General features: G+C 38.7%; 1 protein-coding gene across 10 annotated transcripts in view; it reads right to left on the bottom strand.

Moving 5' to 3' along the window:
• MCF2L (MCF.2 cell line derived transforming sequence like) overlaps positions 1-23,597 on the bottom strand; it is a 123,767-nt gene that overhangs the window by 26,368 nt on the left and 73,802 nt on the right. For 8 of the 10 annotated variants that reach the window (XR_005953652.1, XR_005953651.1, XM_041418049.1 and 5 more), the window contains 6 exons: positions 14,673-14,763; positions 4,622-4,741; positions 3,687-3,803; positions 3,029-3,178; positions 2,241-2,365; positions 401-515 (listed from right to left, as the gene is read on the bottom strand). Coding sequence is in view for 8 of the 10 variants with exons in the window: in XM_041418049.1 (XP_041273983.1) it covers positions 401-515; positions 2,241-2,365; positions 3,029-3,178; positions 3,687-3,803; positions 4,622-4,741; positions 14,673-14,763 (718 nt within the window). In the remaining 2 variants the exon portion in view is untranslated. Of the gene's footprint in view, positions 1-400; positions 516-2,240; positions 2,366-3,028; positions 3,179-3,686; positions 3,804-4,621; positions 4,742-14,672; positions 14,764-16,909; positions 17,115-23,597 lie in introns of those variants that run through there. The other 2 variants (XM_041418053.1, XM_041418052.1) reach the window with 2 other exon arrangements.

The following is a 23,597-nucleotide window of genomic DNA, read 5'->3' as shown; positions in this document are numbered from 1 at the left end:
CACCCACAGTGTTGGATACAGTTTTCATAACATTTCAGCCAAAATGTTTAGTTGAGACTTGGTTCCATAAAAGGACCTATTGGCAAGATTAAAGTGTTGCAGCAGCATTTTATGTTTCTGTGGTACAGAACAGGTTTCAAAGGAGTTTTTGAATGCTTATACACTGCTGGGAGCATGGAAAAGAACTTCCTAAGGCTGTAGAAAAAAAAAAAAAAAAGTTATGTCTCTATAGGAAAGAATCCAAACTGGTAAAGATAGCAGTGTGTCAAGTGAGGGCAAGTACAAGAAAAAGGTTGGAGAAAGCTTGCAAGTACATACAAGACCTGTAAAATCAAGAGCAGGAAGCATTTTCTGAATAATCTATATTACCAAATATTGACTGCCACCAAGAAGTTCTCACCTCTCTGAAATTCTGTTCGAAATTCCGGAGGCGCAGACACTGCTCTAGTTTTTGCTGATGCTTCACCCAAAACTCATCAAAGGCGGTCTCTGTTTCATGTAATTGAGCCAGTAGCCTTTAAAAATCAAAACAAAACACGTTAAAAAAATACTCTAAGAATGATGGGTACAGCCTTCAAGGGACAATGCAAACATCCACAGTAAATAAAAAAAAACCTCTCCAAAGCAGTATGTTTCAGGACAAATAAACTGTATACAGGAAACATTTTTTGTATCGCACAGTATCATTTCCTACAATAACACTGATGTAAAAAACCGAAACTCAACACAAACATTAATTTCTGAAAAATGGGCAAGTGCTTATTTTAAGCATGTTCTCAGCTTTGGCCTGGGGACATGGGGCTAACATAGATAAATAAGATATGTAAATGTGTGTGGGTTAGGACTCAGAGGAACCCAAGGCTTTGGCTAACAGGAAAAGTTAAGGTAAAAAATTGGAACTACTATGACCAGCCAGCTGCCCTTACATTTCATTCTTTGGAGCAAAGCTCACTATAAACCTGAAGGACATTTCTTCTTCTCTTCCAAGCAGAGTTAGTAATTAAATATCACAGGCAAGTGCGCAGCTGTAGTGGGATGAGGAAAACCTTCTTTCTTTATAATTCTGGCAGATGACTTAAAACTTTCACTTCTTAACTTACCTTCTATAATTGCATTTGACAGTATGATATCCCATGGACTTTATACAGTGCACTTTGCTGAACTTAGGCTACATCCAGGGAAGGCAACCCATCAGAATTTTAATGAACTTTTGTCTTTAACACTACAGAAATGAAGTCTGAATTTACAAGTTAAAACCAACAAGAGAAAAGGCAGTGACACATGCACACACAGAGTTGCTCCAACTTCCGTCAGACATTGTATTGAATAGGAATGTTATGGATAAATTAGCAACCCCCACCCTGATCGTCCTTGGACAGCTGATAGCAACAGTGACCAAAAAAAGTGACTTCTGCCAAGCTTTGTGGATTGGAATGGACAGTTATTTGGAAAGATAGTCGGCCTGAGTGTAACAGAAACACAGAATGACAGACAAAAAAAGAATGCAGAATACTGCCTGGGGGAAATGAGCTATGCTTTCATAGCTTTGTGAAAATTTACATCTGTGCTACGGTGATATAATGTCTTCAAACCTGGCAGTAATGCGAGGGGGGTGTGTATGTGGTAGGCAAGGAGCAAAGGAAAACAATACCTATTACTTATTTGTCCAGAGGAAGCACAGAGGAAATTGGTGCATAGATACTTCAAGAGTGTTGTACTCCCTAGCAGCCTTTAAAAGCTACTAGCAACAGTGAAAAGTTAACAGGTTATAAAGAAAAAAACCCTCCCACTTCAAAGGGACCTGAGGGAAATGGACACATCTACTGAAAAGAAGAGATAGATCACTTCAGTCTTCCCCTCATGCTGTCCATACAGCAGCAAAATTACTTGGATTGCACTTCAGTTTCTAAACAAAGCATTGGTATTCTTGAAAATAAGGAAAAGATACTCAAGTATAGAGTCCAAATGTGACAAAAATGAAAAGAAGAACAGTGTTGTGTGGTATCAGAATTCCAACCCCATTTCCCTATAGCCACCTTACCCCACAGTGGGCATTAGAGGGTTACTTTGTTCAGGACAGATCTGACAACATAAGAGTTGTTTCTGAAATGATTTAAAATGTTCACATTGAAACATTTGCTTATTTGCAAAGCATAAATATGGAATTAAATAAAGAAGCTGGGGGGGTGGGGGATCAAAAAAGCAGAAAAGCAGCATATTTAGTATTTCACACCTCTCACCTTTCTACTGTTGTTTGATTGTCTAGCTGATCTTGATTCAGTTTGTAATCAGGATTCTCAGTAACTGGTTTTGTAATACTTCCAAGGATATCATCTCCCTGTTCTACTGCTACCCTGATATCCTCCTACAAAACAAAACAAAAACCCCACATGCTGTAGTGGCATGTTGTTTTTAAAGCAGACTTCACAAGGCACTGAATCGAAAGCAGGATTTCAATAGCACTCGAGCAAGCACAGTTTTATTAAAGGCAGTGGCTGACAACAGACAGTAAATGATAAATGTCAGCTTCTTCCATGTTTGCCATCTCAAGACCCCAGTGTAACTGAGTTAAATTTTCACGGTAGACAGCCTTCTAGTGTAGCTTTAGGCTACAAATATCTCAAAAATCTTAGACGCACAGTTCTGAAACTGCCAAATAGCTTTCATTTAATCCTTTTTGAAAGAACATTTGTTCATGCTTCAAAAGGCCATATATTTTAATATGCATGCAAATACAATAAAATTTCCTGTTGCAAACAAAACTACAAATTAAACACACCACTACTTACAAAGAAATTACTGTTTCACATACAACCCATTATGCATTTGTACATACGTAAACTTAGTTTCAAGAAATGTCATTTTTCAATGCAAAAAGGATTTTTAACATCAGAAAAAGCAAGTTCAAAAAGATATCGATGGTTCCCATTATTACTATTAGCATCGTCCATATTTTCCATCAATATTGCTAGCTATAAATTAAAAGACAGTTTAAATAGAAGACAGCATCTCTACAAAAATTACATACCTTCATTTTGTCCTTCTTTTCTGTGTGTGTTGCAAGAAGGGAGCTGGTTGATTGCACATCATTTGGTAGTTCTGTTTCAGCCAGCTCAGTCCCAAAGGACTGAAGAATCTGAGCTGTTTGCTTAACCTTTTGGGCGAAACCTTCTATAGCCTTTTGGAACAAAAAGCATTAAAGATGTTTTGTGTTCATCAGACACATATGTACAAACAAACACAAGCACACAAAATATAACTCTCAAAACAAGCCCAAACAGATGAATTACAAGACTGAAAAATGGCCAAAGTAGAATTTTGCAAGCAACAGATACCGTCACCATTAATTCCTTAATTGTATATTTTTCTTAGGCTTGTATCAGGTGTATCTTCTTCATATTTTTATAATCTGGAGTTATTTTACAGTTTGAGCTTTTCCTTTCTTGTAGCAAAACCAATAAACCTCAACACAATAACACACTGTAGTTCCTTCGCTCCAAGTGTTCAGAAAACCACTCCCAAGTTATTACTCATATTATTTCTCTAAGATGACTAAGTACCATTGGGAACATCTTCTCACACTGAGCAAGTCAACTTGCATCACTTGGAATCTGTTTTATAAATGACAGGGTATAAAACAGAAGAGCTCATTAAGCTGAAAAGTTAAAACAAAACCTAAGGCTTACAGTGCGACGGGACAGCCATCTGTTGTGGCAGTAATCCAGGGTGCCACCAAGATCTTCTGTTAATTGTGTCTTATCAATGTAACCCTGCAGTTCTGACACTGAGCCCAGCATTATGATCTGCAGCAGGACAGAAAGAAAGTGAACGTGATCAACGGTGACAAGGATTCTAAGCCCCATCCTTCAGACACCAAGGGAGAAGATGCACTTTTTAATATAAAAGTGAGAGATGGAACTGTTTCCTGTGCGTACAGAAACACAAACTTAACAGTTCTTTCCGTTGAAGATGATGTACATGTAAATGACTGAATATGGGCATGGGCACCAGGCATATTTAAAAAAAAAAAAGTTTATGGATTATACAGCATAACACTGCCAGATTTTTTTTATCTTGATAAACCACACTTGGCTATTTTCTAAAAGCAGCATTCATCTCTGGTTCATTTTTCCTTGTTATTCTGAATCTGCAGGACAGAACAATAGCATCTACATGGATTTGTCATGTAAGAACTGGTTCCCCAAAATAAATGAAAGATTGGGGGAAATGTTCTTAAAGACCATCTCTCCCCCTTGCAATTTACATCTGCTAAGTACAGTAACTTTTATTTAATCAGCTCATATAGTTTCAAATTTTATTTTAAAATATAAATGCTGTAGACTTACAAACAAAAGTAAAATCTGTGGGTTTACTGCAGATTTAACAACAGGCATCCATTGTACATCTGCTCAAGAGACAGAAACCACAGCATTTGTCCATGGGAAATGCATCTGCTTCAAAATTCAAATACTCTTCCAAGAAAAAGCCATCATGAACTAGCTAAAATTGCTACAACTGCCTCTATGCATGGCTTTTTGTTGGGGTTTCTTTGGTCCTCATTGGCTGCCTTAAGTACTTTTACAGATTCCTGATAGTAAAGTTAAAACAGAGGATTACTTACAGGTACTTTCATTTTAAGCTCATCTTTGTTGAATCTGAAAGCAATGTCCGAGAGAGCTCGATGAAAAAATCCTGTTGGGCGCAGAACAAGGACTAATTGCAGGTTTCCTGGGAAAGATGCCTGCAAAGCAAGTTTAGCCTGTTATGTTCTGTGTCTCAGCTCCAGAAAATATTTTTGAACAAGGAGAAGCCCCTGATAAACCACAAACTGTATCAAAGGCCTCCCATAATGGGGTGACCAATCATATTGTTGCATGGCTAGTACAAAGAACTTCATTCAAAAGACATTTACTTGTCTTTGGGAACAGGGATCTATTCTCTTGGAATCAGTTTTTTTTCAGGGCTGGCTTGTACTGCTCTTCAGCTAAGATTACAACCTACCCAAGGAGGCTAATGAACAAACAGCAGTGGCTCAGTTTTTTTTTAACAGCAAGACTGTCATGGTTACTTCATCTTCACTTTAATAGAAGGTGCCAAAGAAACCTCCACCATTGTGTGAAAACCTAACAACAAATTTCTAATTTGTGCATATACTACCTTGCCAGTTGCCTACACAAGTTTTTGCCACAGAGGAAGAACTTCTCATGGAGTAACTTAGAAATAAGCTTTAATTTGGCTGACAAAAATAAAAATCAGGCATAAAAATTCTCAGTTCAGTTTTTCCTCATCAACTTCCAACTAGCAATCTGGTGGATCTTTCTACAACAGGTAGAGGGAAGACAGAAGAGGGAAGAAACAAAAAAAAAAAAATAGCATTAAATTATTGAAAATCAACCTCTGCTGTGGCAGAGATTTGCATATTTGGCATTTAGCCACTCTTGGAAACATTCTCCTCTATTCAGTATTTCCACTGTAGGGAGGCAGTGAAATTCACTAAAGAAATGATCATTATAATGATTAAGTATGCAATTTTCTTCATTATACTGTTGGAAGTTATTTCACTTTTCTAGCAAACTGGTTTACCAGAGGGAAGAAAAAAAGCCAACCAAAAAAGCCCCACTGACTGAAGGAGCTGTTATGCTATGCTTTGTTCCAAGCCCACTGGAACTGTTAGTAACTGGAAGGTTGAAGAGTGATTTAATAATAATTTTGAGGTTTCCAAGGGTTCCAGGTACTTAGCATTAGAAATGAAGAACTTTTAAAGGGAAAAGTAGTTTAACACTTTTCTGGAAAGCTTCAAGATCCATTGTGGTTCCCCAGATATTCAGTATACGACCACAATTTCATTTGACTAAGGAACTTTAAAGGCTTGAACTTCTTAATCTGCCTCGATTTCAGTGATGTCCACATTTTCCAGAAAGTACAGTGGTTCTGTTCCAAAGGAGTCTGATGGCTGGGAACAGAAACCAGGTAATTCTGAGTGCCCTCACTAGCTACTCAGCCTTGCACTATAAAATTCACAAAAAAAAGTGCAGACTGTGAAGTGACTAACCCATACTTATCAGAGGAAAAAACTTTTCATAGAAAATTTCTGGCTGTATTCAGAATAAAAAGAAAATATTATGCTTTTCTCACTTTTTTTTTTTTTTTTTTAATCACCACACAAAGCAAACCCACAAATTTATTTGAGAGACTTTAAAACAACAGACAAAAAATTTCTTTAAATAAATCTCATGGATAAATCTCAGAAGGACAGCTGTATTTATTTCTCTTATTCAACAGATATGTCAATCTATTTTGTGCCTGTAACAGCAGTGTTTAGTCCAACTGAGCAGTTATTTTTTACCTTTAACTTCCAAAATGCCAAGTTTATTCAGTGGCAATGCAAATATTTCAGAATAAAAATTATAGAAGACATATTTTTTAGGTAACATATTTTGAAAAAAAATAAGGTGCCTCCTTGTGAGACATCCACCCCACCACATCATGTCCTGACCCACTGTCTATGGCAGCAAATGTCTGCAACCCATTTAGCCTTACCTGGAGCACTGGGAAATGCCCTGGACAGGGTGCTAGATAATCTCATTGAGGCTCCCTTTCCCCACAAAACATGGTGTTTCAAGGTACCTCCCAACCCAATCTGTGATTTTATGACATTTAGGTTATTACTGAAGCAGACAGCAGTACCCAAATGCAATCTAATAGTAAATTTTTCCGGACTGTGTATTAGTACTTATGAGAGAGAGTTTAATTGCATGATGCAATTAAGTATTGTGTTCAATTCAATGAAAACAGAGAATATGCAATACAATTATTTTCTGTCTCAATGCGTCAATCCAAAATGATGCTGTTGAAGTCAATACAGTCTTGGTATCACTTGAATTCCCATTCAAAACCTATCAGAAATTTCTCTTCTCTGAACAAAAGCTCAAATTCTACATTACTTTGACTTTGTCTACAGCATAAACTTGTCTCCACTAGTCTGTCTCCATTTGGTTTTGTTTTTTTCTTCAAAAAAACTCCTTGTTTTAAAAAATGATGTCTCTTTCCCTTGTTGTGTCTGAGTCAAGTCTACAAATTAATTTTTGTGAAACAAGAAAGGTACGTTGTGCTACAGTAAACAATGTTGGACTTATGCCAGCTATTACAGTTTATCAGAGGTTGTATCTGCACTGCCAAAACACTGCTACTTTTCCTAACATTTTTTTGCTAAAGCCCTGGTGACTTGCAGAGACAATACTATGATGTAAGAGATACTCCACAGATGCCTGTGAACTTCATTGACCAGTCAACTTCACCCTGAACACTGGAACAAAACAAAAATCCTTTGTTCCAGTCCAGCAGCATATTTGTTTGAAGCCATTGTATGCTAACCAGACAACAAACAATGACTTCTCAATAATGCTTTGCTAAATATTAAGTACCAAAAAATATTAATGCTATGTTTAACAGTGCTATCAAATAAAGTGCCTTCAAGGACTGTTTCACTGAGGTCAATGGACCTTACTCAGATTTGTTGAAGGGTTTGTATGTTCAAAAACTGGATTGTTTTTTTCCCCAAAGTGTCCTTCTTTACTGGATTAATTAATATTAACAATACCCCAAACATCCTGTCTCAAATATTGAATTTATCTTATTTAATGCCAATGCAAAAGAGACTAGGGGCCATGTTTTTCATATTCTCTACAAAAATTAGGAGAGCTCAGCCCACATATTCATTCATCTCACTTGCACTTGTTTGATATTTCATGACAGTCACCGTTTTCTATCTGCTCATCTCCTTCACTTGCTCATCCAGTCAGGTCAGTGCCAATTTCAAAGAGAAAAAATGAGGAGGCCTTGCAGGCCCTGTGCCTGCTACAGATGTGCACATTGTTATCAGCTTAAAATTAAATCTGACCAAACCATGAATTTGTATACAGCACAGCCCCAGGATCAAAGTGTTCCAATACACCAAGATCTTTGTTGCCCTACAAGTATCCTGAACCTAGAATATGGGTGAGAACCTTTTCTGGCTGGACTAAATGGGCAACAATCTTAAATTCTCCAGAAAACCCATTAATAATTTCACAGGAGCAAGTTAACTGCTTTGAGGCTTCTGCTTCTCAGGGATGGGGAGCCTTTCACTGCACGCCCCAGGTTTCTGGAAAGGGGAAAATGTATAGGCTGAACTCAGTTGAGTTCTGGGCAAAATGCAAAGTCAGATTACCATAGAATCACAGAATGGATTGGATTGTAAAGGATCTATAAGATCACCTATTTCTAGCCCCCCACCAGGGCAGAAACACCTTCCATTAGACCAGGTTCTCAGGTCCTCATCCAGCCTCACCTTGAACACTTCCAGGGCTGAGGCATCCACAACTTCCTGGACCACCTGTTCCAGTGCCCCACTACCCTTACAGTAAAGAATTTCTTCCTAACATGTAATGTAAGTCTCTCCTCACTCAGTTTAAAACAACTTCTCCTTGTCCTACCACTATCTGCCTGTGTAAAGTCACTCTCCCTCTTTATATATAAGCCCCCTTTAAATACCAAAAGGCTGCAGTGAGGTCAGGCCCAGAGCCTTCTCTTCTGAACAACCTCAGTTCTCTCAGCCTGTTCTCATAGGAGAGATGCTCCAGACCTCTGATCACCTTTGTGGCCTCCTCTGGAGCACATGTTAGTTGCATATAATCCTAGCTATCACTTTTCTTCACAGAAATTACTGGCAGAGAGGCTGTGTGTACCACCAGAACTGACCCTGAAGTTAAGCCAGCTTGCAGAAATACCGTGCATAATATGTGAGCCATCAAAGAGCTAATGCTTGACTTGGTTTTAGTAGTTCTGTCTCAAAATATTTGGAACAACACTAATTTTCATTTTATGAACAGCTTCAAAATACCCACATTACCAAACTCTGTGGTAATGTGTTTTCCTTTCTGCACTTACTAATACGCCATAAGCCACAGAGCACTTCTTTCCAAAATACTTCTGTATATAAAGGACCTAGTAAGTACTTGCTTACCTATTTAAGACTGTTTATTCCTGGCTAGAATGAACAAGCCTTACACATAATTCTTGTCATGAAAGAATCTTGAATGAAATCAGCTAATAAAAAGAGCAGCTTGAAATCTAGTTTTAAAAACATAGAACTGTATTGCATTAGATCTATGTTTAATGCTTGTGACATTACGATCCTGCTTTCTGAGTTTAAGTGACTCACTTCTGTTTTCAGATATTCAACAAATACATAAAATAAAGAAAAATGGCTAAGTACACAAGGATAACTGCAAAAGTGCCTGCATGTGAAGTAGTTTCAAAACATCCAAAGCAATCAGACAAAACCATACTGGTCTCAAAATAAACTTACTCATTTATCATTTACTGTACTCATTTGTAACAATAGCCACAAAATTAATATAAATACTGTTGCAGCTTCATCATACTGCCAAGTTCTAGTCTTAAATCCAAGCAAAATGAGAATCATATCTGGGACTGAAAGAAGAGCAGTGTTTTCAAACTTAAGCCATACAAAGTGTGAAGTGTCACTATACTTTTCAGGACATGATGCAAAGAGCTAACTAGAAACTTGGCTAATGGGAAATATCTATCCCATATAAATATAAAACAGTGCCTTTCATGGGGCACCACTTAAAAACCATCTTTTCTACATCAAGAACTGACGAAGAAACTCAACATCTCTACAAACAAGGCCAAAGAACTCAAAGCTGTATTATTGCAATTCAGTGTTTCTCACCTTGGCTACCAAACCAGTAAGATTCCAGATGGCACAAAAATGGGACTGTCTGACTCCTGCAAGGTTTAGGCTGGTATTACAAAATCAAATAATCAATTAGGTTGGAAAAGACCTCCACAATCACTGAGTCCAACCTAAGCATTCTGGTTTGCTGTGTCCATTGACTTCAGGTTTCTTCTTGCCAGCCAGCAGTCTTGGCCCTGATCTTCAAGGAAGTTAATGGCCTAAGCCACTGTTACAGTGAAGACTGCATTTTCAAGAAGCTAAGAAAAGCAGTGCTCTGGACAAAACAGAAGGCATGAAATCTGCATGAAGTGTGTCTTTAGCTAGCGGTGGCAAATCACAAAGCATTCTTCTCCAGGAGTCAGAATAAAACCCATTTCTTGTCACATTTAAAAAGGGCTGCAAATTTTGTAACTGGATAAAAATTCCTCACCAACAAAACAATCAACCTCCACGCTAACAGCTTAAAGAGCACTCAAGAGCAGTGGCCCACAGATATGTTATCCCCTAATGCACCAAGGAAGTTTATTTTCCCTGGACCTTCAGTATGAGGTTGATGAATGGCCATGGTAAAATTTTTAATGGTGTTGAGTGCAGTTTTTTGTTTGTGAGTGAGTTCACACTGTAACCTTTCCCTCTAGATGGAGGAAGACGATGACAGGACAACAAGAAACTAATACAATGTAATGACACAGACTTAATTTTTAAAAGAAAATGTACTAGAACTGTCAAGAGAGCAGTGTGAAATCCTAGAATGCATTGATCAGTAAAAAGCCTTGCTCCTACAACTGTGGATTGAATCTTGCTTATTTAAGTATGGTAACATTAGCAGAGAAAAGAAAAAAAAAAAAAAAGAGGAAGAAAAAGAGTCATTTTTGACTGCATGGAAAGGACAAGTGGATCAATTTGTCCGGCACTTGTTATTCAACTTCAGCTGGGACAATACAGATCTGCTTTACCAGTCACCATGACTGCTCCTCCTTGCACACTTATCCATGAGACTATGTAGTTGCCCAGCCCCAGGAGCTAAAAGATTCAGTAAGGTCTTGCATGTCTCTTTATACTCTGAACACTGTGTTTAACTGAAAACAGGACATTCTAATACACATTTAGAAGAATCACTGCAAGTGACAGGGCAAAAAGTTGAAGAAATGTATCTTCAAACAACAATGTAATACAAGTGAACAATTTGCAACTACTAACTTCAGTATTTTTCTTGTAAGAAAAATTTCTACTGTCTCTCTAACAACATGACAATTTGCTATCAAGACTTCACACTTAACATTAAACTTGGCTCTTGGAACCTCTACCAGAATTTCACCTCTTAGCCTGACTATCCCAGTAGACCAGATTCTTCCTAGGCTAATAACTTCACTTCAGCTAAATCAGGTGAAAAATAAAAAGAATAATGTTGTTTGCAGTGTCTCTTAATGTGGATGGATGGAATATAGGAGAACAGAGATAGTGATGAAGGTAATCTCACTCCTAAGGGGTTACAGCTGTGTTAATTACCAGGAATTAGGAACAGGCCTGCCCTTAATAGGCCACAGCTAGGTCCAATCAGGATGCTATTGTAAAAGAGTAGGTTGGCTGGTGGAGAAGTCAGTTTGTTGGCTGTGCTGTGAGGAAGAAGGAGTCAGTGCTGTGAGGAGCTGCCCATGAGAAATCACCAAGAAGGTATAGAGCTTTTGCAATAAGATAGCAACATCTTAAGCCACAGAGTCTGCAAGTCTTGTGCTTGCTAACAACAACATCCTGGGCTGCCTGCCCATTGCAACTTCATCAAGTAGAATAAAACAATTGCAAAGTCTGCATGCCTGGGCATGCTCTTGCCATAATATCCGTCACATCCCATGAAAAGAACTGCTATATTTCAGCCCAGGCCTCTGGCTTTGCTCTCAGTCCCACTGCACTGCATCTCCTGCACAGCAGTCACCCTGGGCAAGCAGCACAGTCACTAGCCTTCCACTGTGTCTGCAAAAATAGGTTAACCTCATCTCCAGAGTCTTGACTAAACAACCTTTAAGTATCAGCATGTAATACAGATTCAGCTCATCATTGCTCATGTTCTGCCCCAGCAAAAATAAAGTACCCCTAACAACAAAAAAGGAAAAATGAAGGTTAGAAATTTTTAATAATACATTTTCCACAATAATTTCAGCCTGAAAAAAACCATTCTGTTAGTTTTGTTTCAAAACATACTTCCAATACCCACTAGAGCAAATCAAATGTATATGAAGAGTCTTGAAAATAACAAGAAATAATAATAACAAATCCACGCTAATACGAATTTCTGTTCAACAGCAGCTCAGTGCTTACAAATACAGGTCCTACAGTTGTCAGGGTATTAGTGATGGGCAGATGCTCCAGCCAGGATATTCCTGTCAGGCAGTGCTCCAGCCACAGCACCCTATGCTGGCATTTCTGAGTTCACAAATCAAAAGGGTCAACTCCCTCAGGATGACTAGAGAAAAAAACAGGTAAGATGGCAGAAATGACAACAAATAAACCAACAGCCAAAACTCTCATCTCAAATAACGTGAGACTCCTGTCTTCACACAGAGCAATAAGCTTCAGCAAGAAAGAAAAAAAAAAAAAAAAAAAAGAAAAAAAAAGGGGGAAATTACTTCAAATTGAAAGGATGTAGGTTTAGATGGGACAGTAGGAAGAAATTATTTACTGTGGGGGTGGCAAGGCACTAGAATAGGTTACTCAGAGAAGCTGGGAATTTCCTATCCCTGGAAGTGTTCAAGGCCAGGCTTGGACAGGGCTTTAAGACACCTTACCTAGTGAAAGGTGTCCCTGCCCATGGCAGGGGCTGGAACTACATATCTTTAAGGTCCCTTCCAATCTAAACCATTCTGTGACTGAAACTGCCAGAGCTATCAGGCTTTCGCACATCAAGTACAGTCTGGATAGCCCAAATAACACTCAGATGCTTCACAACCACCAAAAGACAATTCTGACTGTTAGAAAAACCAAACAAGTGGAAGTCTCCAGTTATCCCTGAGCCATTAAAAAAAAAACCTGTCTATCAATAGGACCTCTCTAAATTGGCACAATATACATATATTTCATATTTGGCTTTGTTTTTTCTGTTAAACAACAGACAGCTGAAATGCATTAGATTTCATTTATCTCAAATACTATAGCAAAGATATGATGGACAAGAGCAAACAATTCTTCACTACATCTTCTTTTGGAATAGGAACACAAAATTTTCAAGTGTTCAGGGCTGATGTGACTCTTGCTGAAGCCCAACAGGAGGACTGCTATAAATATATATACATGGGTACAATCATAGCCAACACTGTTGCTGTTCAACAGAGAAGCAAATATAAAAAAATCCTGCCTTTAACAAATTAGACTTTGGCTAAGAAGCATGATTCTTCTGTCAGAAAAAGCGCAGAGAAGAATGAGAAAAACTGAAAAAAGCAAAATAACCCATCAGCAGCGGTACTGCAAATTTGCAGTACTGCACTTAACACCCTTCTCTGGGCAAATCCCTTAGGCACCAACACCATCACGACAGTGACAGATCCCTTAAAATGGGGAATAGTTTCTCAGTTCTGTTCACTGCGCTTCAAAGCAAAGTAACCCACACTGGAGGAATGTTACCATAAATGTTATCACCATGGCTATGAGCAACTTGTCTGTAGTTGCTCCCTAACCCTTACAACCCCAATTATGCAAATAAAAGGACCATAATCTGTGCAACACTTATCTGTCCTTGAACAGAAACTACAGCACTGACTTTTGAGAGATTCCAAACCTCCAGATAGAGTCCTTTTTCTTTAACCATCCTAAATTGTATTGCTCTCAGTTTTCATTACTGGAATCTGCTCAGTGCTGCATCTCAAAATTTCAAGATGGGCTGCAAAAGCAAATTTTGCTGATATTTCAATGTATTTTATGTTTTAACATTTCTACCATGATTATTGTGTAAAGAGTTGTATTGTGGGAGTATTATATCATTATATATTCATTCAAAAAACATCATATAGTGGGAGTAATATACTGCCTTTAAAGATGTATTACTTTAAAGTAATGTACTACTGCTAACTTATAATAAATAAAAAATTCTTTGGCCATAATCAGGCCACCTTAAAATGACATTTACTGTTTTGTTTTGACTTTTTTCTTACAGAGTCAAAATTTTTCAGCCATTAAAAATTAAAAGATACTTAGAGTTTGTTTTTCAGCCCTTACTGGAAAGACTATTGACTCTAACAATTCAAGCAAGGATAACAAGGAAGAAAAAAAAGGCAATCAATGAACCAAAAATTTTAAAAACCAAGTAAACCAGCAGTAGAATAAGCACATGATAAACATGAATCTGTCCTTCCCTACTTTTGAAAAAAGAAAAGGAAAAAAAAAGCCTCTAATAAGCTTCTTTTTCTGATTTAAAAAATATTACTTGAAAGGGAGACTGGGAAAGTTAAGAGCATGTACTGTTGATTAATCACAGAAGGCACATAAGATTTTCTTGCTTACATGTAATCCTTGTTTTAAATCAAACATCACAAGAGCAGTTTATTCCATGTGAACTCCTTTCACAAGTGGTAAACTCAATCAGGACCCTCACCCTTATTCCTTTGTAAAAGGGAAGCTCACTTGAATAGTGAAAAGTGGACTCAAACTCTATGGAACCCACAGGGAGTCCGTGCAAATATTAGCTCCCACCCAGGAGAGCTGCATGCTCACACATTCACTTTCTCCAAGTGCACACTTAGGAAGATGTCCTGAGCTGCAGACTGCATTAAAAGCATATCACAGACACATGATGCTCTGTCTGGGATGCTGCTGAATACCTTCTGTATCATCTATTAGCTGACATATTGTTGGAGAGAAGAAAAATTATGTTTTTCCACTTGTAAGAGGAAGATTCAACACAGAAAAATCTTTCTAAGGAGTAATTGAAGAGAGTACTCACTGCTATCCGCAGGATGGAAGCTTTCACGGAGGTCCATTTGTCCTGTCTGCGATCTATGACAAGAATAAATCCAATTCCAGCATCTCGTAAACTAAGTTTGGAGGAGGAAAGAAGAAAACAGGAAAGTTTAGTTAAAAATACAAATGTAACTCCTGGTTCCCTCAGACAGAAATGCAGTCAAAAACAGTGAAGAAAAAAAAAAAAGTCCTTTTTGTGCAGAATTTTCTTCATATAAATATCTTAAATAAAGATACACTATACACCATTGCAAAGATGCAGCAGGCCCACAGTGTTTCACAGAGTTTCAAAATGTATTCAAATAATGAATTCTTCTTTTTCACAAAAGATAGTATTTACATTTCTTGCACAGGGATTATTTCAGAAGAAAATGAGACTGATTGATTCTCCACTGTTCGGTGCTGATATGATCCCTTCCTCATGATGATGTCAGTATAATTTCAGGATCAAAATAAAGCTGTTTTCCTTTTGCATCTGCTTTTAACCTTCTGTTTGAATAGTCTTCCTCCTCACTGATACTTAAAACTCCTTAAAACCACAGATCCTTCTGATCATTCCATGACACTTCTCCACGCATCTGAAATTCTCATATGCCTCCAGGCTGTAAACTTCTTCCTAGGTGCATTTTCACATTCACTGAAACAAAAAACCTTACAGCATTTAAACTCTTCAGACCACAGATGAGAACAACGAGCTCAGAGGCACCTCTCTGGAATGGAAACATCTGTGAGAGAGATTCTGCTCAAATCCTGCCGTACGGGTGACCTTTCTCTTTTGCCTGTGCTCAGCTGCATGTGCTACCGAGCCCTGACCAAGGGATGTGCTCCTGTTTTGTAATTCCCCATCTAAGCCAATTGTGCAATGCCAGCAGCAGCCCTTGCCAGCCAATCGCAATCAAAATGGAAACAGCAGGCAAATGCAAGGCAGACAGGCTCAGATTTATTGTTTTCTCATACATTTGCTCCTTTTTCAGTATATGCTGTATTTTTACACCTGGTGATTTATTGCAAGGCCTGCCGTGGCACTGTGTGACCTTTAGAAATACTGTGCATCAATTAGATATGGTAATATCTTAAAAGAAAAAATAAAAATCAACACAATAGAATGTCAGGATTCTTTATTCAAGATTGCTGAATCATGGAAATACCAGCTTTTCTTTATAAGATTATGTCAGTAGCATAACGATAAGAGGATGTTTAGGAGGGTGAAGAACACAGGTACCCAGATGTGTCATCTTAAGCTGCTCTTCAAAATTACAGATTTAAACAGGACTCACAGTTTATTGCCTCTCTTTTACAAAATGCAGCATCTCTCAAATTTACAGACATACTCTTTAGTAGGAAATATGAATAATCATTAGAAATGCAAAGGAACCCTTGCTTTCTTTCAGAAGAAGCTAAGCAGTCCTTTCAGCACAGCAGAATGTTATAAGTGATCCTCACTGCCCACATTCAGTGCACATTACTTAACTCTTGCCTCTGGGTTAGGACAACACTGATAAACAACATCTGAGCACTCGCCTTGTAAGCCTCACTACCCTTGCAGACAAACAGGGCTTTATATTAGCAATATGCTTCCCACTACAGTAAATTTCCATGATTTGCTAAAATTTCCTCTCTTCTTTTCCTTTATTTAAAGGGCAAGTGGAGGAGAGAGATTCAGATTGATTTTAGCCTCTTCCTGTTCCCTGCTTAAAGGTCTCACAATTTTAACCTTTAGCGACTGAGCAAAATAGAATTATAACAGCAACCATGTGCCACAACAATCAGATAGCAAAACAAACTCCTCACTTACACAGCCTTATTGTGGATCAATGGAGTGAAAAAGGTGCTACAGCTGTCCACACAGGAGTCAGTGTGGATTTTGGAGTGTATTAAGACTCATAAAGAGTCTATTTTCCCTGCCCAGTAGAAGTTCCCAGGAGCCCTGAAATCCCTCCATACTTCCTCAGAGGAAGCATAATCACAGAGTACCTAAATGCAACATCTGTATAATACTTCAAGAAAATACTGATATTTCAGTGCAATATGAATAAAATTAAAGCCTCTGAAAGAGCATCAATAGGATTTCTCTCTAGGAGCACACGAAAATACAGGCTCAGCTGGGATCCCAGAAATTATCTACATGGCAGGTCCACACAGTTAATCACCTGCCTCAACACCTGACAATAAGTAGAGCTTAATATCATTATCCTAGAAAAATAAAAAGACAAGGCTTACTTATGTGGAAGAATTAACAAAGAAAAGCGCATCTCTAAGATAGCCCAAAAGATGTCTTCAGCCAACCTTCTTTTTCCACTGGATCAAATATGTGGTGTGCTTGCATGAAGCAGCAAGCTCAGACATAAAAAGCCAGGATTCCCCACTGCTGCCCAGAAGAGACCCGGTGGCAAAGTCTTGAGCATCTGACTTCAAACTGTTAACACTCCATTAATATAGACCGGTGGGGGAAAAAAAAAATTACATGCCCTGTTCCAAATCAATCAGGGTGGGAAAAGTATTTGTTATCTTGACAACAGTGACTTGCTGCAAAGGCCTGGCTCTGGAGTCTGGGATCCAGCTCCAGCAAGTCACAGGCAGGAAACAACAAACCAAACTAAGACATTGTGTACAACAAAGTTGAGAACATTACAAAGAGAACAAAGTCATGCATTCAAGAAAAGTAAATATTGAAAACAGGTCTGTTTGCCAATGTACCCTTGCTCTACTGACCTCTCCTTGCTGCCAGACACGCACCTGCATATGGGGATGCAAGACACCTTGCAATACCCTCCTCCTTTCTAGGGCATAGGGGAATGGTGCTTTGGAAACAAGCACACACTCAATTTTCCTTTGGCTCCTGATTTAACTGTGAGTGCCAGCTGTCCCTCTTTCCCTCAGCCATATTTATTACGTTTTATCCAGACACTGATTTTCCCCTACCCCTCCATGTGCTTGAGAGAAATGCATTTTGTTTTGTGCTCAGTGTCTCAGCAGAAGCATGCTCTGATGGGCACAGCTCATCAAAAGCTCATCAGGCTTTTTTCCCTGCCTTAGTCCAGCTGCATGGTACTCATCAGCTTAGCTCACATCTTCTCATGCCTCTGCATCACTCTCCAATAAATTTGTCTCCACCACCGACACTTGTCTTTCCCATTCATCGCTCCTTGTCCCAAGAGCAGTTCAAAAAGTCTTTTTTTTCTTTTTAATTTTAGACTGTCAGGATGAATGACATCAGTTCTCACCCCTTCCTGAATATCACAGTCCCTTCATCCTCCAACTGTATGCTATGTCCCACTCCATCTCCCAGCATCTTTCCTTGGTGGACACTTCGCTCAGCTGTCCTACTGCCTGTGGAGTCCAGCAGCTTGTCTGCACTGCCTGCTGCTCAAGAGGTGACATCCACACCCCATGCCACAGCCTTCCTGCTCTCAGCCCTGGCAGCAGACCTGGCTCTAGAACAGATGATCCTGTAACCATAGAGAGGCTCCTACTCAGCCCCAGGATGAAGCAGGACACATTTGGAAACAGGCTTGAGTAGTTACTTAGCATCTGTGGCCTGGGATTTAGGCAGATTTTTCTCAAGGTACTTTCTTGACACAAAAGCCATCATTCTTCTGAGTATCAAGTCTGAGTCCTTGAACAAAGGAAGTAGACACTTGAGCTTCTCAAACAATTGTCTCAATGTTTGAAGAGCATGGTGGATTTTTTTCCTTGGTATCTTAGGAACCACACAGCTATTTTGGCTTACACCATAAAATCAGGTGGCACCTCACAAATGGAAAGAAAATTTGGCAGAGTTGTAAACGACCAGAAAGCAATGCTTGCAGTGAGAAATATTAGAAAATCTTAGCAGAAGCACCTGTCTATTCAGGCTTCTTAACATTTCCCATATGACCTTTGTTTCTTTAATGTATTAACTTGTATCCGGTGTACTTTCTGAAACATAATTTATATGAACTTCTAATTCAAATCTAGTATTTCCTTCCTTTGTTTCTCCCCTAATAAATGCACAAAAAACCCCATACCAAAACAAAAAACCCAAAACATCATGGGATAAGCACTGTTCTTCTGTTTATTCACCAGAACAAAGAACAGAACATTTTTAGAAAGGCAGGGAACCATCCCTGCTTCTGCAGGAAATGTGTCCAGCAAACCCACAAAGCCCAGGTTAGAAAGGTAGAAAAGTGGAGGAAGAGGAGCAGGGCCACAGAGGATGGGAGAAATGCAGCAGAGGGTAGACTTTCTGCTCAGGCCCCCTCCCCATGCCTTGGGAAGCCAGTGTAAAACCATTAGGAGGAGGTGACAGTGAGGTTGAAATACCTGCACAACAAGCAGCCAGTTTTCCATGCAGAGCAGGAACTGAATTTTCCACTTAGTGACTCCTCAGTTTAGATTATGGGGACATCTCCTCTTTGTCTTGTTTGCAAGACTTATTAGCTCATGCACTTGGGGGAAAGGGTGGGAAAGCTTATAGTACATACAACTGTGGAAAGAAACTTCCCTCTGGGGTATGTGGAAGAAATTACATAAACATCCTCTGAAAGATCCCTGCATTTCTCCAAGGTATGGGTGGTGACAACTGCTACACAATTTCCCACTGCTTCTACACTGCTGTATGAAAGCAGTTAGTATACATTGATCTCTGCCACAAATGAAAGAAAGCAAATATTTGGGTTCATCCCAGAGTCTTTAAAGTATGAAACCTCTGTATGTTTGAAATTCTGTACAGCATTTTAGGTTATGTAAGTCCACTTATTTAAAACTGAAATTCAGTCTTAGAGCTTCATTACTAAACAGTTGGTCTACATGACAGTCAGGACTGTTTGTCCTACTGTCCTACCTCAACTACCTCAGCATACAAATGGACTAGAAATTCTTGCTCTCAAGGGCTGAACAGCTATTTCCATAGTAGGACTTCAATAATACTTTATGGAGAATTACTGTATTGAACAGAGCACCAAGGCAATGTCTGCAGCAATCTGTATCATAAGCAGAACTCTGGTACAACCCTATCCTAAAGCTTCCTCACTCTCAGCATAGTGACATGCACACACTGCTTCAAAAGATGTGAGGTCTGGGGCACCTCACAAATTCTGGTCTTTTTTGGCATACAACTGTAAATCTGTGTAAGAAGGACTTGGAATTGGCTCACCCACTCCTCACTGGGCACTTAGCTTAGGAACAGGCCATTGGAAATCAGATACTCAATGAGCAAGGCTGCTGCTTTCCAAGAGAAACTGCATTGTACATTTGCAGAGGCAAGACACTTCAAACTGACTGAACCTGAGCCACCTCAAAGACTACTTCTCCATCTCTCCTGTTGCTGCTAGGAATGATTTCTTGGGGAGTGAAGGGGAGACAAGAATTCTTTCATAATCATCAGTGTTTCACACACTAAAAAAATGAAACCATGAATGCCCCAGCAATTAATGGAAGCAGAGAAGAGCCACCTCCTTAATGGCCTTTATAAGATCTAGGAGACAGTCAAATAATATAGTGAAGAATGTGGTATTAATGGCATTAACAAATCAAGATAAAAATCTCCAGTACAGCAACTTGCAAAGGAAAATAAGCCAGCTAAGCCCTCTGGTGACATTTCACTGTACCACTTTTATGCTGGTTTGCCAGCAAGGAAAAGAGCAGTAACAATTCACCTGGCATAGCCTTGCTGCACATCTCCTCTGCTCCTGCCCCTTGTGCAGGGTAACCCATACTACTTCAATTTGATCATTAGCTACATCCTAGATGATGCAGTGTTTCCTAGAGCAGAAGAATTTAATGGATTACGAACCTGACACAAAAAAAAAAAAAAAAAAAAAAAAGAAAAGAAAAAAAAGAGAGAGAAAATTCAGCTGTAACATTATACAAAATGTAGCAGACACTAAACCATAATTAGATCTAGAGCAGTTTCATTTTCTTCCAATTCTTGATTGCTCATTATTGTAAAGCTTGCTTTGTTTCAGAACTGGCCAATCCATCCACTTAATTCCAAAAGAAATCCACCTGCTGGGTGTTTTTTAAAAGGCTCAAAAAATGTATAATATTTGGCATGTACCCTTAATTTTAAAATGTTTAAAAGCTGCTTAATAATGTTAAAGTGTCTTCTACTCATGTGGTCTTTAAATATTTTTATCTTATGACAGCTTCTTTCTCACAATCCAAAGTAAAACTAAATTTAGGGAATTAACATTTTAAAACATCTCTAAGGAAAAGAAAGCAGACTTGTGCTTTCTAAGGTTGATATACATCATACTCCTCAAAGCTCCAGTTTGAAAGCCTCAGATATTGCAGGATTTTATAGCCCAAAGTACCCAGCCTTACTGCAGAAGGTTCCTGATTAAAACAATTTAGAGATAGCAGGAACTGAAAAAGATCTACAAACCAGACATATGAGCTCTTACTTTGAACGTCCTTGTTTCAATTGCAAAGCAAGCCTGTAGGTTTTAACACTGTATCTAAGCTGAATGCTGCTTTGTAAGCCTGCTGCTATTCCAGATCTTACTTAATGAGTTTTCTAAAAACCTGCACTTAAATTAGCGTTTAAAAGCATTTAACTGAAGAATAGCCTAGCAAATGAAGTTATAATCCTTTAGAATGCGTTACAAATGTAGCATTTTATAAAGTTACACAATGTTACAAATTATATTCCAAACTTGCAATGTATCATTTCTGACACTCATTAAATTATATCATATGTAATCACAAAGTAATTACAGCCCTAAGACAAGTTGGAAGTGTTCTGAAGGTTTTACTGGACAGTAAAACCTTCCCATTAACTACACGTGCTCTAAATTAGCAAACTTCAGAATTATATTTCCTGATTTTTTCAACAGAAAAGTTGAGACTTGCATTGTAATTGAGCTATCAGTGGCAAAGAAACCATATTCCAAGAAAATAAATAGAATGAAAACATATTTCCAAAAGATGGCTGCATGTACAACTGCATGTTGCTGTCACGGCATTCAGTCCCTTAGACAGAAAATAGCAGTCATACATCTGCCACAGATGAAGATGTATGACTAACTGAGGTCAAGTATACTGAACAAACCTGAGGACAGAATTGTCCCTAACAAAGGCAGCATTTATGAGCACTGAGATGAAGCTCTTTGGCTACCTAGCAGACCTCCTGAGCCCTTAAAGCAAACTGGCACGACATTTTGGCTCCCACTCAAACAGTGACAAAACTGACATCTTGTGGTGAAACTCATTTGTGACATCTCAGTTCAGATTCCTACAAGAATCCCTTTCAGCTGAGGTGTATATCCAGTCTATCAGTAATCAGTTCTTATTCCAGCAATATTTATGAGAAAAACCAGAAATCACAGATGCACTCTATTTATGGTACATGGCACTGCATATGGGGCAAAAATAGGAATGCAATGATTAACAAATTCATACATTAATTCTGTCATTTCAGACAGAATTAATATATTTTTGGGATCAGTTTTTGTAACCTCTACCTCTTCAGCTGAAAACACTGAAGAAGTCAGCTAGTGCAGAAGTGCTGGAAGGACATGTCCATCTCTTCTGTCTCATTGAAAAATTATCCAAAGCAGACCCAAGGAACAGGCTCACCTCAAACTTCCTGAGGTGCTGAATTTAAAGCTGGTCCATGGTGGTGTGGAAGTTGCTGCACTGCACCTGTCTTTCCATACCCTCATCTCTGGAGTCAGAGAAAAATCTTGCCAGATACCCCTTACTGTGTTTAACCAGTGAGCAACTTGTACTGCGCTTCAACACAAAAGAAGGCTCTTGATGTAGAAAAATTTATTCTATTTGATTACTGAGTCCTGTCATAGTCAGCTCAATGAACTGCAACTGTGGAAGGCAAAACCCACCCAGCTCAAACTAAGGCTGCCCACTGTTCATGAAGCAATGTAGGAAAGAGAAGGAATTCCAGCAGAAGAAATTTAAAAAAAACCAGCCAGAAGTGCTGTTACACAAGTGCAGCCTCTAGTGGCCTGTCCAAAACCACTGAATGTCAAGTAAAAATTATCTTTTAAGCTCTTGGCACTAACAGCATCATTTCACTCAACACAGCTGATGCTCCATAGCATCAGCACAACCTGACACTCCATAGCAGCAGCACAACCTGCAAGCAAGAGGGCCCCATTTCTTATTGATGCTGATGCTTCAAATCTGATTTTGAAAATAAAAACATTTCCCCCTCCACCCCCCAAAAAAACCCATACTATTCTACAATCTATTAATTCTCTACTGAATTAATTCTCTACTGAAATTCTGTGAATAGATATATTTTTAAATGCACATTAAAAACCCCAAAGCATTTACACCATCTCTTTATTCTGGTTTTGGTAGTTACTGCATTCCCTTCACAGAAACAGATGAACCTGCACAGGAAATTAAGAAAATCTGAGCTTCTGTGTTGGAGCTGAACCTGTAAAGCTTCGTCATTAGACAAGGTTCAGATAAGAAATTTGATGCATTTCCCTGCCTCAACTACGTACCTTTTTTTTTTTTTCTTATTTCTCCACATTCCAGCTAACTCTCCCTAAATCTTATCCAGGGTACCACTGATGAAAACCTACTCTCTTTCCTTTCCTATTATGCTTACTTTTGGTCTCAGCTGTTATTAGTTCATGCCCCAGGCATTTCTAAAAACACACTGTATTGCAATTTTCTGAAGGCTGGGCAACAATCAGATAACCAAAATTGCACTTTACGATCTCTCAGCAAGCGGGCAAAGAAGAATTTAGATGAATGTTGGGTTGTGAGGTGGCATAAATAAAGATCATCATAGGCAAGTGATTAAAATTTGCTCATTAAGCAGAAGAGATGAACAGAATCATACAGTCAGGCAGAGTGACACCATGAAAATTCATGCCTTTTGTCACTTTATAAGCATAGGCAAGAATAATTACACGTGATATTATGTCAGTGACAAGAGATATTAAAAGCCAGATAA

The sequence above is a fragment of the Onychostruthus taczanowskii genome, unplaced genomic scaffold (assembly GCF_017590055.1).
Source record: "Onychostruthus taczanowskii isolate IOZ18803 unplaced genomic scaffold, ASM1759005v1 scaffold58, whole genome shotgun sequence".
Lineage (NCBI taxonomy): Eukaryota > Metazoa > Chordata > Aves > Passeriformes > Passeridae > Onychostruthus > Onychostruthus taczanowskii.
The sequence above is the reverse complement of the archived record's forward strand: the minus strand, read 5'-3'. Positions and strand labels throughout refer to the sequence as shown.